The following is a 13,100-nucleotide window of genomic DNA, read 5'->3' as shown; positions in this document are numbered from 1 at the left end:
GGGATTACAGGTGTGAGCCACCATGCCTGGCCTTCTGTTTGTTTGTTAAATTAAATACTAACATGCTAGATATCTCCTTCTTACTTACTAGATATATACTTCTTACTTAAATAAGAAGATGGTCTTTCCCTTCAGGGAACCTACAGTCTAATATTGAACTTAGAGAGAGCTGATTGAGAGTTGTCCTGCTTGCGTTTTCTGGTGCACTTCCAGTTCTAAGGTTTTTGTTTACTGACCATGTGAAAACGCTTGCTGAATTGTAAAATAGGATGCTTGAGTGGTTTTAGGTATGATGATTTTGTACTATTTGTGTGAAATATAGCCCTGTCATATCATATGGTTTTTCAGAAAAAGGAGTGATATTTGGGTCTCCACTGACGGAGGAAGGCATTGCCCAGATATACCAACTGATTGAGTATCTACACAAAAGTAAGACTACTTGAAATTTTATCATTCTTTGTTTAATGAAAAATTCTGTTTTCTGTTGAGAGCTAACTGCCTTGAGTTAGTAGGTGCCAATTAACCATCAACAAAGGAACTAACCAGTGTTAATTTCGGGTGGCATGTTTTTAAATATATTTCCTTTTAAACTTCATCTCATATATTCATTTGTTTTATACTCTCAAAGTGTATATAAATTAGACCGTGTCTATGAAGTCACATTTACCTCTTGCCTCAGAGAGACACTTCTGGAAAAATACATTGTCCCTAAAGAATTGTTGCATTTATTTAAGAGAGCATGGTACCCTTTTTCTCCAGAATTCTATGATTAAAACACACTCTTTACTTTTTTTTTTTTGAGACAAGGTCTCATTCTGTCACCCAGGCCTGGGGTGCACCCACGCTCACTATAGCCTTGACCTCTCGGGCTCAGGTGATTCTCCCACCTTGGCCTCCCTAGTAACTGGGATCACAAGCTTGCACCACCACACCCAGCTACTTTTTGTAGTTTTTTGTAGAGATGGGGTTTTGCCATATTGCCTAGGCTTGTCTTGAACTACTGTGCTCAAGTGATTCACCCGCCTAGGCCTCCCAAAGTGCTGATATTATAGGCATGAGCCATTGCGCCTGGCCTAGGGACGAATAGTTTAGTTGGGATGACCCTAAAGCTTCTGGGAATCTCTTAGGAATTTGACACTTTAGAGTTCTAATTCCTGGAGCAATGCAGAGACTCTGGATTTATTCTGGGCTGGGAAAACAGTTTACAAGAGCCACAAACATCCACAGATGTATGTAGCGCCTCCAAACGAAGTCTGGGATAAACAAGAAGAGGCCTTTAGGGAGATTTGGCTTTTCTAAAGTTTATTTTTCAAGCTATTCCTGACCGTTGATTGGGTTAAATTCAGATGGTCTATCCATACCTCAGGAGATTGAATGACTCCCAGGAGAACTGCCTTTTAGTTTGGAAGATCTCCAAATGCTCAGGGACATTCAGATACGTCTCCTCAGGAGGTCAGTAGGTTCTAAACTACCCTGGTGAAAAAAGACAAAAACTTACTTGAAAGGCTTTGTGAAGGGTCTTTTAAGTGTAAAGTAGTCTTTAGACCATGTATTTTAATCATAATCTTTCTGCTTCCTTTTTGCCTGTCTTCTGCTTTGTTTTATGCTAAACAGACTTGCGAGTAGAGGGTTTGTTTAGAGTACCGGGTAATAGTGTCCGACAGCAGATTTTAAGGGATGCTCTCAATAATGGAACTGACATTGACTTGGAATCAGGGGAATTTCACTCAAATGATGTTGCCACTTTGCTGAAGATGTTTCTAGGAGAGTTGCCGGAGCCTCTGCTGACACATAAACACTTCAATGCACACCTCAAAATCGCTGGTGAGTATAGGAAGTAAGAAGGAGATGTAAATACATTTCTTTCAATTTAGTAAAGTTCCTAGGAAATTTCTGTTGCTTGTGACCCACAGAAATACTTCTATTAATATTGGTTAAGATTTCGTGATGTTGCTGGACTTCTCTGGGTACTCATAGGTATTGGCTAGTTAAAGTTAATTTTAATTGAATGGCTTTCTTGATAAATAAGCTTTGTATTGAGATAAGGAGCTGGTAGTAAGATGTTGTCCGAGTTTTATTTATTTTTGAATCTCTGATAGATCCTCGAGTAGTGTGTTGAACATTTTAGTTGGAGACATGATCTCACTCTGTCACTTAGGCTGGAGTGCAGTGGTGCAACCTTGGCTCACTGCAGCCTTGCTCTCCCGGGCTCAGGTGAGCCTCCCACCTTAGCCTCCCAAGTAGCTGGGACTATAGGCGTGCGGCACCACGCCTGGCAAATTTTTTTTGTAGTTTTTGTAGACATGGGGTTTCGCCATGTTTGCCCAGACTCAGACTCCTGGGCCCAAGTGATCTGCCCACCTTGGCCTCCTGAAGTGCTGGGATTATAGGCGTGAGCCACTGTGCCCAACCCGTTTTAGTTGCTTAATAAATGTATGCTTTTCATTGGATTGATTCATATATTTCAGATGTTTATAGGTTCGGTATTTTTGCCTTGGTTTGGGGTTTTTGCTCAGTATTTCTATGCCTTAGTTGAGGACATCTCTACTCTTGGAAATTTTGTTTGTTTGTTTGTTTTTTTGAGACTGAGTCTTGCTGTGTCACCACTAGGCTGGAGCGCAATGGTGCGATCTCGGCTCACTGCAACCTCCGCCTCCCGGGTTCAAGTGATTCTCCTGCCTTAGCCTCCCGAGTAGCTGGGACTACAGGCATGCGCTACCACGCCCAGCTCATTTTTGTATTTTTAGTAGAGACGGGATTTCACCATGTTGGCCAGGCTGGTCTCGAACTTCTGATCTCGTGATCTGCCCACCTCGGCCTCCCAAAGTGCTGGGATTACAGATGTGAGCCACCACGCCCAGCCAAGAAAATTTATTTTTTAAAAAAATTATTATTTGTTTTCTTAGAAACACATAGTTCAAAATTCAGATGATTCAAATAATATACAGTAAAAACCTCTCCTACACTTGTTCCCCAACACCCAGTTCACCCAGTCCCCAACACCAGTAACACTGGTTAGTGTTACTGATTTAAAAAAAATTTTTTTTTTTTTTTTAAAAAGAAAGCCTGTTGCCCAGGCTGGTCTCAAACTCCTGGCTTCAGGTGATCCTCCCTCCTCAGTCTCCCAAAGTGCTAGGATTGCAGGCATGAGCCGCAGCCCCCAGACCAGCGTTACTGATTTCTAAAGTATCCTTCCAGAGATATTTTGTGTACTTCCAAACAAATACATATATTCCTTTTCTCCTATTTTTATGTAATAGGTTACACACATGGTTCTGTGGTTTGCTTTTTTCACTTACTGTATCTTGGAGAATGATCCATTTTCAGCTCATAAATAGTTTCTTCATACTGCTTTATACCCATGTGGTAGGGAATTCATTCTTAAATTGCACGTCTGTTATGCTGCTATGGGCTCTAAGTGTTCACAGCATCAATATCCATTACTGCAGTTGCTTAGTTTCCTGCCCCTGAGTATTTTTCCTGTTTCTTCTAATTATATAGAAAAGAAATAGAATATTTTTTCCTTTTGAATAATTTTTACTACTTAAAGAAACAAGTGTTGAATTTAAAAAATCTAATATGATTAGTTTTTTTTTTAGCACTTTTAGTAGCAATCCAAATGATGCAATGAGTAAATATTACTAGAATGTTATACAATTTTACAGTTATTTTGGGGAGAAATAAAGATGTTAGACCTTTGAAAAAGATTTGGAAAATATTCTTTTTACAAGTGTTAACACGAAGGATGCTTGTTTTGTTTGCTTTCCAGTTCAGTTCATTCATTTAGTGCAATATTTGAAATCCTCCCTTCCACTACCCTGTGATTGACTGTTCTTTGAGAACATACTGAGGTGTGGCACAGTTGTAGCCTTTCATATGCCTTGCTGATAACTGGAAATAATTTTTGTTTTCAGTTTCATATTAACAGGGAACATTTTCTAGAAATGTTACCTGCCCTTCCTAAACCTGGAATTATTGAGGTTAAATAGCTTAAATAACACACTGTAATCATTTTTACATCTATGTGAGTTGTACTCAAATGGTTATTAGTGTCCTTTGAAATTCTCATTATCCAAGGGACTGTTTTCATTGATAACCTTTTTAGTCTGTTAGGGAAGAACCAATAATTCTGACTCTATTAGGAGCTGCCTGTTATAAGGAGCAGCTTGTGAATAAGGACATATTCATTCTCATTTTTCATTTTCATTTTTCTTTTAGCTGTAAAATATCTGAGTGGGGAAAAGTGGAGTGAGTAGCATTATCAAAGGCATGTGTGGATCTTTTTTTTTTTTTTTTTTTTTAATATAGAGATGGGGTTTCACCATGTTGCCCAGAATGGGCTTGAACTCCTGGGCTCAAGCGATCTGCCCACCTTGGCCTCCCAAAGCGCTGGGGTTACAGGCATGTGCCACTGCGCCTGACTTGGATATGTGTTTATTTCTCTTGGGTATATACCTAGGAATGGAATTTCTTGGTCAAATGGTAACTCTCACTTTTTGAGGAACTGCCAAAATGTTTTCTAAGTGGTTATATCATTTTATATTCCCACCAGCAATGTAGGAGGGTTTAATTTTCTCTGCATCTTTGCCAACATTTTTTATTGTCAATCTGTTTGTAGTTATAGCCATTGTAGTGGGTATGAAGTGGTATGTCATTGTGGTTTTGATTTATAGTTTGTTTTTATTGTTGTGTTTTTTTTTTTTTTTTGAGATGGAGTCTTGCTCTGTTGCCCAGGCTGGAGTGCAGGGGCATGATCTCGGCTCACTGCAAGCTCCGCCTCCCGGGTTCACGCCATTCTCCTGCCTCTGCCTCCTGAGTAGCTGGGACTACAGGCGTGCACCACCATGCCGGGCAAATTTTTTTGTATTTTTAGTAGAGATGGGTTTCACTGTGTTAGCTGGGATGGTCTCCATCTTCTGACCTTGTGATCTGCCCGCCTCGGCCTCTCAAAGTGCTGGGATTACAAGTGTGAGCCACTGTGCCCGGCCTGATTTATAGTTTCTTGATGGCTAATGATACTGAACATACAAAGCCTTCTTGGCCACTCGTATACCTTCTGAAGGAATGTCTATTCAAATCCTGTACACATTAAAAAAAATTTTGGCCAGGTGTGATGGCTCATGCCTGTAATCCCAGCACTTTGGGAGGCTGAGGCAGGCGGATCACAAGGTCAGGAGATTGAGACCATCCTGGCTAACACGGTGAAACCCCGCCTCTACTAAAAATACAAAAAATTAGCCGGGCGTGGTGGCGGGCGCCTGTAGTCCCAGCTACTCAGGAGGCTGAGGCAGAAGAATCGCTTGAACCTGGGAGGCGGAGGTTGCAATGAGCTGAGATTGTGTCACTGCACCCTAGCCTGGGTGACTGAGTGAGACTCTCTCTCAAAACAAAACAAAACAAAACAAAAACCATGTTTTTTGATCTTTTTATTGTTGAATTGCATTGACATTATTTTGTTATTATGTTTTGCTGTAATCTTTGAATTGTGTTTCTGCCTGAATCTTTTTTCCCCCTTTCTTTGATGGGAGTTGAGGGGAGGATAATGGTGATAGCACTGATTTTTCTTGCTGATATTTTCTCCCCACTTTGCAAATTCTCTTTTGTCCTCAAGATTTGATGCAGTTTGATGATAAAGGAAACAAGACCAATATACCAGACAAGGACCGGCAAATTGAGGCTCTCCAGTTGCTCTTCCTCATTCTCCCTCCTCCTAATCGTAATTTGCTGAAGTTATTGCTTGATCTCCTATACCAGACAGCAAAGAAACAAGACAAGAACAAGATGTCAGCCCATAACCTTGCCCTTATGTTTGCACCCCACGTCCTGTGGCCAAAAAATGTGAGTGTTGATGGGAAGAGTAAAGATTGCTTGGTTTTCTTGGGCTGGGCCTCATTCTATGGCTGTACATTGGTGAGATTATCAGGGGTCCAAGGTCTAGCCTTCAGCTTTATGAGGTTGGGAACTTTATTAGTTCATTGAAGAGTCATCAGACCTGAGAGGGCCAATTCCTGCTAACCTGACTTATAAATCAATCTCTGGTAAACCTATCATGGCATTGTATTAGTGGAAACTCTTAGTGGGAAATTATAACTACTGAATCAACTAGAATACTTATTTTGGCTGGTCAGCGTGGAATCCTTAACAGGAAAGCCTTCTTGGGAAATCAAATTAGTTTCTGAAGATCAAATGTTATAAAATTAGAATAGAGTTGTGTGATCTTATGGGATAATGTCACCAAGCTTATGGATTTATAGATGAGATGACACTTGGAGCAAGCCTGCCTTGTCCTGACTTTTCTATTTCCTGTAGATATATAGTCTCCTTGGATAAAGCTGAACTTGCTTCTTATTATGGAGACGATGGTCTTCTCAGTGACTTACATGAGAAATAAACTCACTCTCTTTTTTTTTTTAAATGCCTGAGGGATAAAAACACAGAGAAATAAATTCTCTGAAGTCATTTTTTCTATTTTTTTGAGACAGGGTCTCGTTCTGTTGCCCACGCTGGAGGAGAGTAACACAATCACTGCTCACTGTAGCCTCATCTAAAGTCTTTTAAACAACTTGTTGACCTGGAGGTACATAGCTCGTATTCCTGCCCACTTATAATATGGCTTTACTATGTGATGGGGTTGTGAGCCAGGATAGGTGGGTTGGAAGCCACACAGCAGCGATGTTACCTATGTCTTTTACCTTTTTTTTTGAGACGGAGTCTTGCTCTATTGCCCAGGCTGGAGTGCAGTGGTGCAATCTCAGCTCACTGCAATCTCTGCCTCCCAGGTTCAAGCAATTCTCCTGCCTCAGCCTCCTGAGCAGCTGGGACTACAGGCGTGCGCCACTATTCCTGGCTAATATTTGTATTTTTGTATTTTTAGTAGAGATGGGGTTTTGCCATGTTGGCCAGGCAGGTCTCGAATTGCTGACCTCAGGTGATCCACCCGCTGCTGCCTCTCGAAGTGCTGGGATTACAGGCTTGAGCCACCGCGCCTGGCCTTTTACCTTTTATTTTTTAAACAGCTGTCTACAAGCCATTTTTTGTTTGTTTAGTCTTTTACCTTTTCTATGCATAGGCTTTTCCTCTGTAACTGGGCATAATACAGTCAGTCCTCAACCTATTAACATCGTTGATAGGTTCTTGGAAACTGAAACTTAAATCAAAATAACCTATAACAAAACAAATTATTTTTCTCATCAATGTTATAATGAAAAGATGTTGAAGAAAATGATGTTATTCGAGGACCTGCTGTATGTCAGTTCACTTAACGTCATAATTTCCAAGAACCTATTGATGCCTTAAGTGAGGACTTACTGTAATAGCTTTACTACGTACTCCACAAGGCTGTTGGGAAGATAATAGAAATAGGTTATAGTAATTTATAAAAAATTTTTGAGATTATAAGAAATGAGAAAAGGAAGGTAAAGGAGAGAGATTGTGTGAAACATTTTACTTAACAAATAACTAGTGAAAAAATAATAAAGTTCTGGGTCAGGAGGAGCCTCTGGGGGTGAGTAGGGGGAGCAGAAGACACATCAACATTTGTCCATATTAAGGAGATCAAGCCTTATAATGAAGGAATTTTAGAACCAGCTAACCAAGACTATAGAAAAGCAGTGAGAAAACTGTGGTTATAAAAAGAAGTGGTGGCTTATGCCTGTAATCACAGCACTTTGGGAGGCTGAGGTAGGAGGATTGCTTGAGGACAGGAGGTTGAGACCAGCCTGGGCAACACAGTGAAACCTTGAGACCTTGTCTCTACAAAAGGAAAAGAAAAGCTGGACATGGTGGCAGATGCCTATACTCCCAGCTACTTGGGAGGCTGAGGCGGGAGGATCGCTTGAGCCAAGAAGTTTGCAGCTGCAGTGAGTTATGATTGCACCACTGTACTCCAATCTGGGTAACAAAGCGAGACCCTATCTCTAAAAAAAAAAAAAAAAAAAAAAAGTATTTAAAAGCAAACAGATAAAGTAACAAAGATACATGTTGAAAATGAGGGCTTTGGGATAGTAGAGTTACTGAAGTACTTAAAAAAGACAGGAGAAGCAAGGGAAGGGAATCAATGACAATTTTGCTGTGTTTTTTGTTTGTTTGTTTGTTTTTTTGAGACAGAGTCTTGCTTTGTCGCCCAGGCTGGAGTGCAGTGGTGGGGTCTCAGCTCACTGCAAGCTCTGCCTCCCGGGTTCACGCCATTCTCCTGCCTCAGCCTCCAGAGTAGCTGGGACTATAGGCGCCCGCCACCACGCCCGGCTAATTTTTTGTATTTTTGGTAGAGACGGTGTTTCACTGTGTTAGCCAGGATGATCTCGATCTCCTGACCTCGTGATCTGCCCGCCTCGGCCTCCCAAAGTGCTGGGATTACAGGCATGAGCCACCGCGCCCAGTAATTTTACTGTGTTTTTAAGAAACAGATGTCACCTTTGGTATCAGTAGTGACCATTCTTTTTTGTCTTTGGAGAAACTCTAGTTTTCTAAAGAGGCAGTGGTGTCCTTGATAGCTGGAACAGATTCTGTTTTTTCTGCCCATTTTGAATCCTAGACTAGATTTTCCTTGCCAATTTTGTTTACATGTCTAATTTTCAAGCAGAATTAGGAAATGAAAATTGGTTTTCAAGGATTTCCTCGTCACTTCAGGGACACATTGTTTTTCTAGATTATGTCATATCCTGATGAACCAAAAAGTCTTCCCAGAATTAAACATTGTATTAGACGCACCTAGGCTAGGGATAGAAACTTCATACATTTGAAAGAACAAGCTTATTGGTAAGTACTACTTTCTAGCTCTTAATGTCCATTGTTTGGTTTCTTTTCCTCTGAATAGGTCACTGCAAATGACCTTCAGGAGAATATCACAAAGTTAAACAGTGGGATGGCTTTTATGATTAAACACTCCCAGAAACTTTTTAAGGTAGGTAAGGGATAGCATTTGGTTGGTAACAGGACAAAGAAAATGGAGCAAGGTGGGATCCTAAGTGGGGCTATAAAGATGACTAAATGAGAAAAAGGTCCTGAATGGGACTGCAAACCAGAATGGACAGTGGCAAAACCCAGCGGGTAACAACCACTATGGTGGAAAGGAATAGGAATAGGAGGCTGAGTAGGGCTGTGTCCTCTGGGTAACTGGCTCCACCCTCTGAGCCATTCTTCCTTTTTCACAAAGGCAGCACATGTGGCAGCTGGGTAGTTTTATCCTGCCTGCTTACTGCCAGTAGAGTTTTGGGGGTCTGCCAGTAGAGTTTTGGGGGTCATTTTGTATTCTTTGGCCCTTTCAATCCAAACAGGCTGTGTTTCTGCTGACAATTTTCTAAGAACTTTTTTGTAGGTCTTCTGTGGATTTCATTGGGATTCATTCCATTAGACAAAGGCCACATATACAAATCTTTTGAAGATAAATCTTTTCCTACCTTGGTCACCTGCTGAGAAACCTAAGGGACAGTACCTTTAAGCTTCCTAAAGGCTTTCTGGTTTAATTGAGAGGATCTGTGAGGTACACTCTTACTCTCTTGAAAGGGCCCTTCGTATGATTGAATACTCTGATCTTTTGATGTTTCTAAGGTTTTATCAAAAGGTAGCACAGTCACATCCTTGACCTTTTCTTTAGTGTATACTTCCTTGATAGTGAATCTCTTAATTTTAGCATCTTTTTTTTTGAGACAAGGTCTCACTCTGTCGCCCAGGCTGGAGTGCATTGGTACAGTCTTGGCTCACTGCAGCCTCAACCTTCTGGGCTCGAGTGATGCTCCCACCTCAGCCTCCCCAGTAGCTGGGACCACAGGCATACACTGCCACACCTGGCTGATTTTTGTATTTTTTGTAGAGACAGGGTTTCAACATGTTGCCCAGGCTAGTGTTGAACTCCTGGGTTCAATCCTCCTGCCACAGCCTCCCAAAGTGCTGGGATTACAGGCGTGTGCCAATTTTAGCATCTTTTGCCATCTGGAGAGGCGGAAAGTTTCCAAGATCATCCAGTTCTGGTTTCTTTTTTTCTTGCAGTAAAATACTTATAAAATTTGCCATCTTAACCATTTTTAAGTGTACAGTTCTGTGGCATTAAGTACATTCACATTGTTGTGTAGCCATCATCGCCATCCATTTCCAGAACTCTTCATCTTGCAAAATTGAAACTCTGTACCCATTAAACAGTAACTCTGCATAACCTTCCTCCCATCCTTGGCAACCACCATTCTACTTTCCATCTCTATGAATTTGACTACTCTGAGTACCTCATGCAAGTGGACTTATACAGTATTTGTCTTTCTGTGACTGCCTTATTTATACTAGCATAGTGTGCTCAAGGTTCATCCACGCAGTAGCATGTGACAGGATTTCCTTCCTTTTTAAGGGTGTGTAGTATTCCACTGTGTGTATATACCACATTTTGCTTATCTGTTCATCAGTTAATGGACATCCCTTTATATTCCAGATATCATCCTTTATCAGCTATATGGACAAATATTTTCTCCTATTCTGTGGGTTGCCTTTTTACTTTGTTGATAGTGTGTTTTGATGTGCAAATTTTAAAAGATTTTATAAAGTCTGATTTGTTTATTTTTTCTCTTGTTGCCTATGCCTTTGCTATCATATCCAAGAAATCACTGCCAAATCCATTGTCATGAAGCTTTTGCCCTATGTTTTCTTCTAAAAGTTTTTATAGTTTTAGGTCTTATATTTATGTCTTTGACCCATTTTGAGTTAATTTTTGTTTCTGGTGTTAGGTAAGGGTCCAACCTCATTCTTTTGCATGTGGTTATATGGTTTTCCCAGCACCATTTGTTGAAGAAACTGTCCTTTCTCCATTGGTCTTCATCCTCTTATTGAAAAGCATTTGAATATATATGTAAGAGTTTATTTCTGGCTTTCTAGTCTATTCCATTGGTCTACTTATCTGACTTTATACCAGTACCATGGTGGTGTGATTAGTAAATGTTGTAAAGGTGTTGCAGTAAATTTTGAAATCAGGAAGCTCGAGTCCTCCAGGTTGGTTCTTCACTTTTAACATTGTTTTGGCTGTTCAAGATGCCTTGAGATTCCATATGAATTTTAGGATGGATTTTCTATCTTTGCTGCAAAAAACCTCATTGGTATTTTGATGTTTCTAAGGTTGATAGGGATTGTATTGAACCTGTAGATTGCCTTGAGTAGTATTGACATCTTAGCAATCTTATCCAATAATATGAACATTGGATATTTTTCCTTTTATTTATGTTTTCTCTAATTCCTTTCAGCAGTATTTTATAGTTTTCATTATACAGTAGTTCCCTCTTATCCATGGGAGATATGTTCCAAAGCCCCGAGTACATGCCTGAAACGGTGGCTAGTACCAAACCCTTATGTATACTATGCACGAATTTCTTTTTTCTTCTTCACAGTTTCACAGATAGATTTATTCTTATAGTGGATCTTAGCAACCTTAGCATATGATTTTTTTGGTAAACTTTTTGTTGGCACATAATATTTGTACATATTTATGGGGTACATATGATATTTTGTTACTTGGATTGAATGTGCTATGATCAAGTCAGGGTATGTAAAGTATCCATCACATTGAATAGTTGTCATTTCTATGTGTTGGGAACATTTCAAGTCCCCTCTTCTAGTTATTTTGAAATATACCATACGTTATTGTTAACTATAGTCATCCTGCTTTGCTATTAAGTGTTAGAATGTATTTCTTCTATCTCACTACATGTTTGTACCTATTGACCAACCGCTCTTTACCCTCACCCCTAACACCTATCCCAGCATCTGGTAACTATTATTCTACTCCCTACCTCCATGAGATCAATTTTTTTTTTCTTTTCTTTTCTTTTTCTCCCTCACCATGAGATGCACTTTTTTTTTTTTTTTTTTTTTTTTTTTTGAGATGGAGTTTTCACTCTGGTTACCCATGCTGAAGTGCAGTGGTGCAATCTCAGCTCACTGCAGCCTCCGTCTCCCGGGTTCAAGCGATTCTCCTGCCTCAGCCTCTCGAGTAGCTGGGATTACAGGCGCAGCCCACTACACTGGACTAATTTTTGTATTTTTGGTAGAGACAGGTTTTCACCATATTGGCCAGGGTGGTCTCTAACTCCTGACCGCCTGCCTCAGCCTCCCAAAGTGCTGGGATTACAGGTGTGAGCCACCGCAGCCAACCTGAGATCCACTTTTTAGCTCCTACATATGAATGAGAACATGTGATATCTGTCTTTCTGTGCCTGGTTAATTTCACTTAATAGCCTCCAGTTCCATCCATGTTGCTGCAAACTGACAGGATTTCGTTCTTTTTTTATGGCGGAATAGTATTCCGTTGTGTCTATACGCCACATATTCTTTATCATTCATCCATTGATGGACACTTACGTTGATTCCATATCTTTGCTATTGTGAATAGTGCTGCAATAAACATGGGGATGCAGATATTCCTTTGAAAACTGATTTTCTTCCCTTTGAATAAATACCCAGTAGTGGGATTGATGTATTATATGGTAGTTCTATTTTTAGTTTTTTGAGAAATCTTCATCCTGCTTTCCATAATGGCTATACTAATTTGCATTCCCACCAACAGTGTATAAGAGTTCCCTTTTCTTCACATCCTCATCAGCATCTGTTATTTTTTATTTTTATTTATTTATATTTTTGAGATGGAGTCTCACTCTGTCGCCAGGCTGGAGTGCAGTGGCGTGATCTCGGCTCACTGCAAGCTCTGCCTCCCGGGTTCACACCATTCTCCTGCCTCAGCCTCCCGAGTAGCTGGGACCACAGGCGCCTGCCACCACGCCCGGCTAATTTTTTTTGTATTTTTAGTAGAGACGGGGTTTCACCATATTAGCCAGGATGGTCTCGATCTCCTGACCTCCTGATCCACCCGCCTCGGCCTCCCAAACTGCTGGGATTACAGGCGTGAGCCACCGCACCCGGGCTATTTTTTTTTTTTTTTTGAGATAGTCTCACTCTGTCACCCAGGCTGGAGTGTGGTGGCATGATCACAGCTCACTGGGCTCAAGTGATCCTCCTACTTCAGCCTCCTGGTTAGCTGGGACCACAGGCTCATGCCACCACACCTGGCTAGTTTTTAATTTTTTGTAGCGATGAGGTCTTGCTATGTTCCTGCTTTATCATTTTTCCTA

The 13,100-nt window shown here is 40.7% G+C and overlaps 1 protein-coding gene across 8 annotated transcripts in view; it reads left to right on the top strand.

The window, feature by feature from the left end:
* The window catches only part of ARHGAP19 (Rho GTPase activating protein 19), a 106,152-nt gene that overhangs the window by 21,646 nt on the left and 71,406 nt on the right, over positions 1 to 13,100 (top strand). For 7 of the 8 annotated variants that reach the window (XM_054522720.2, XM_054522717.2, XM_054522718.1 and 4 more), the window contains exons 3-6: positions 349 to 429; positions 1,615 to 1,824; positions 5,612 to 5,838; positions 8,816 to 8,902. In XM_054522720.2, the coding sequence (XP_054378695.1) occupies positions 349 to 429; positions 1,615 to 1,824; positions 5,612 to 5,838; positions 8,816 to 8,902 (605 nt within the window). The remainder of the gene's footprint in view (positions 1 to 348; positions 430 to 1,614; positions 1,825 to 5,611; positions 5,839 to 8,815; positions 8,903 to 13,100) is intronic. The other variant, XM_054522722.2, reaches the window with a different exon arrangement.

Source organism: Pongo abelii, chromosome 8 (genome assembly GCF_028885655.2).
Source record: "Pongo abelii isolate AG06213 chromosome 8, NHGRI_mPonAbe1-v2.0_pri, whole genome shotgun sequence".
NCBI lineage: Eukaryota > Metazoa > Chordata > Mammalia > Primates > Hominidae > Pongo > Pongo abelii.
Note: the sequence above shows the minus strand (reverse complement) of the source record. Positions and strands in the feature narration are given on the sequence as shown.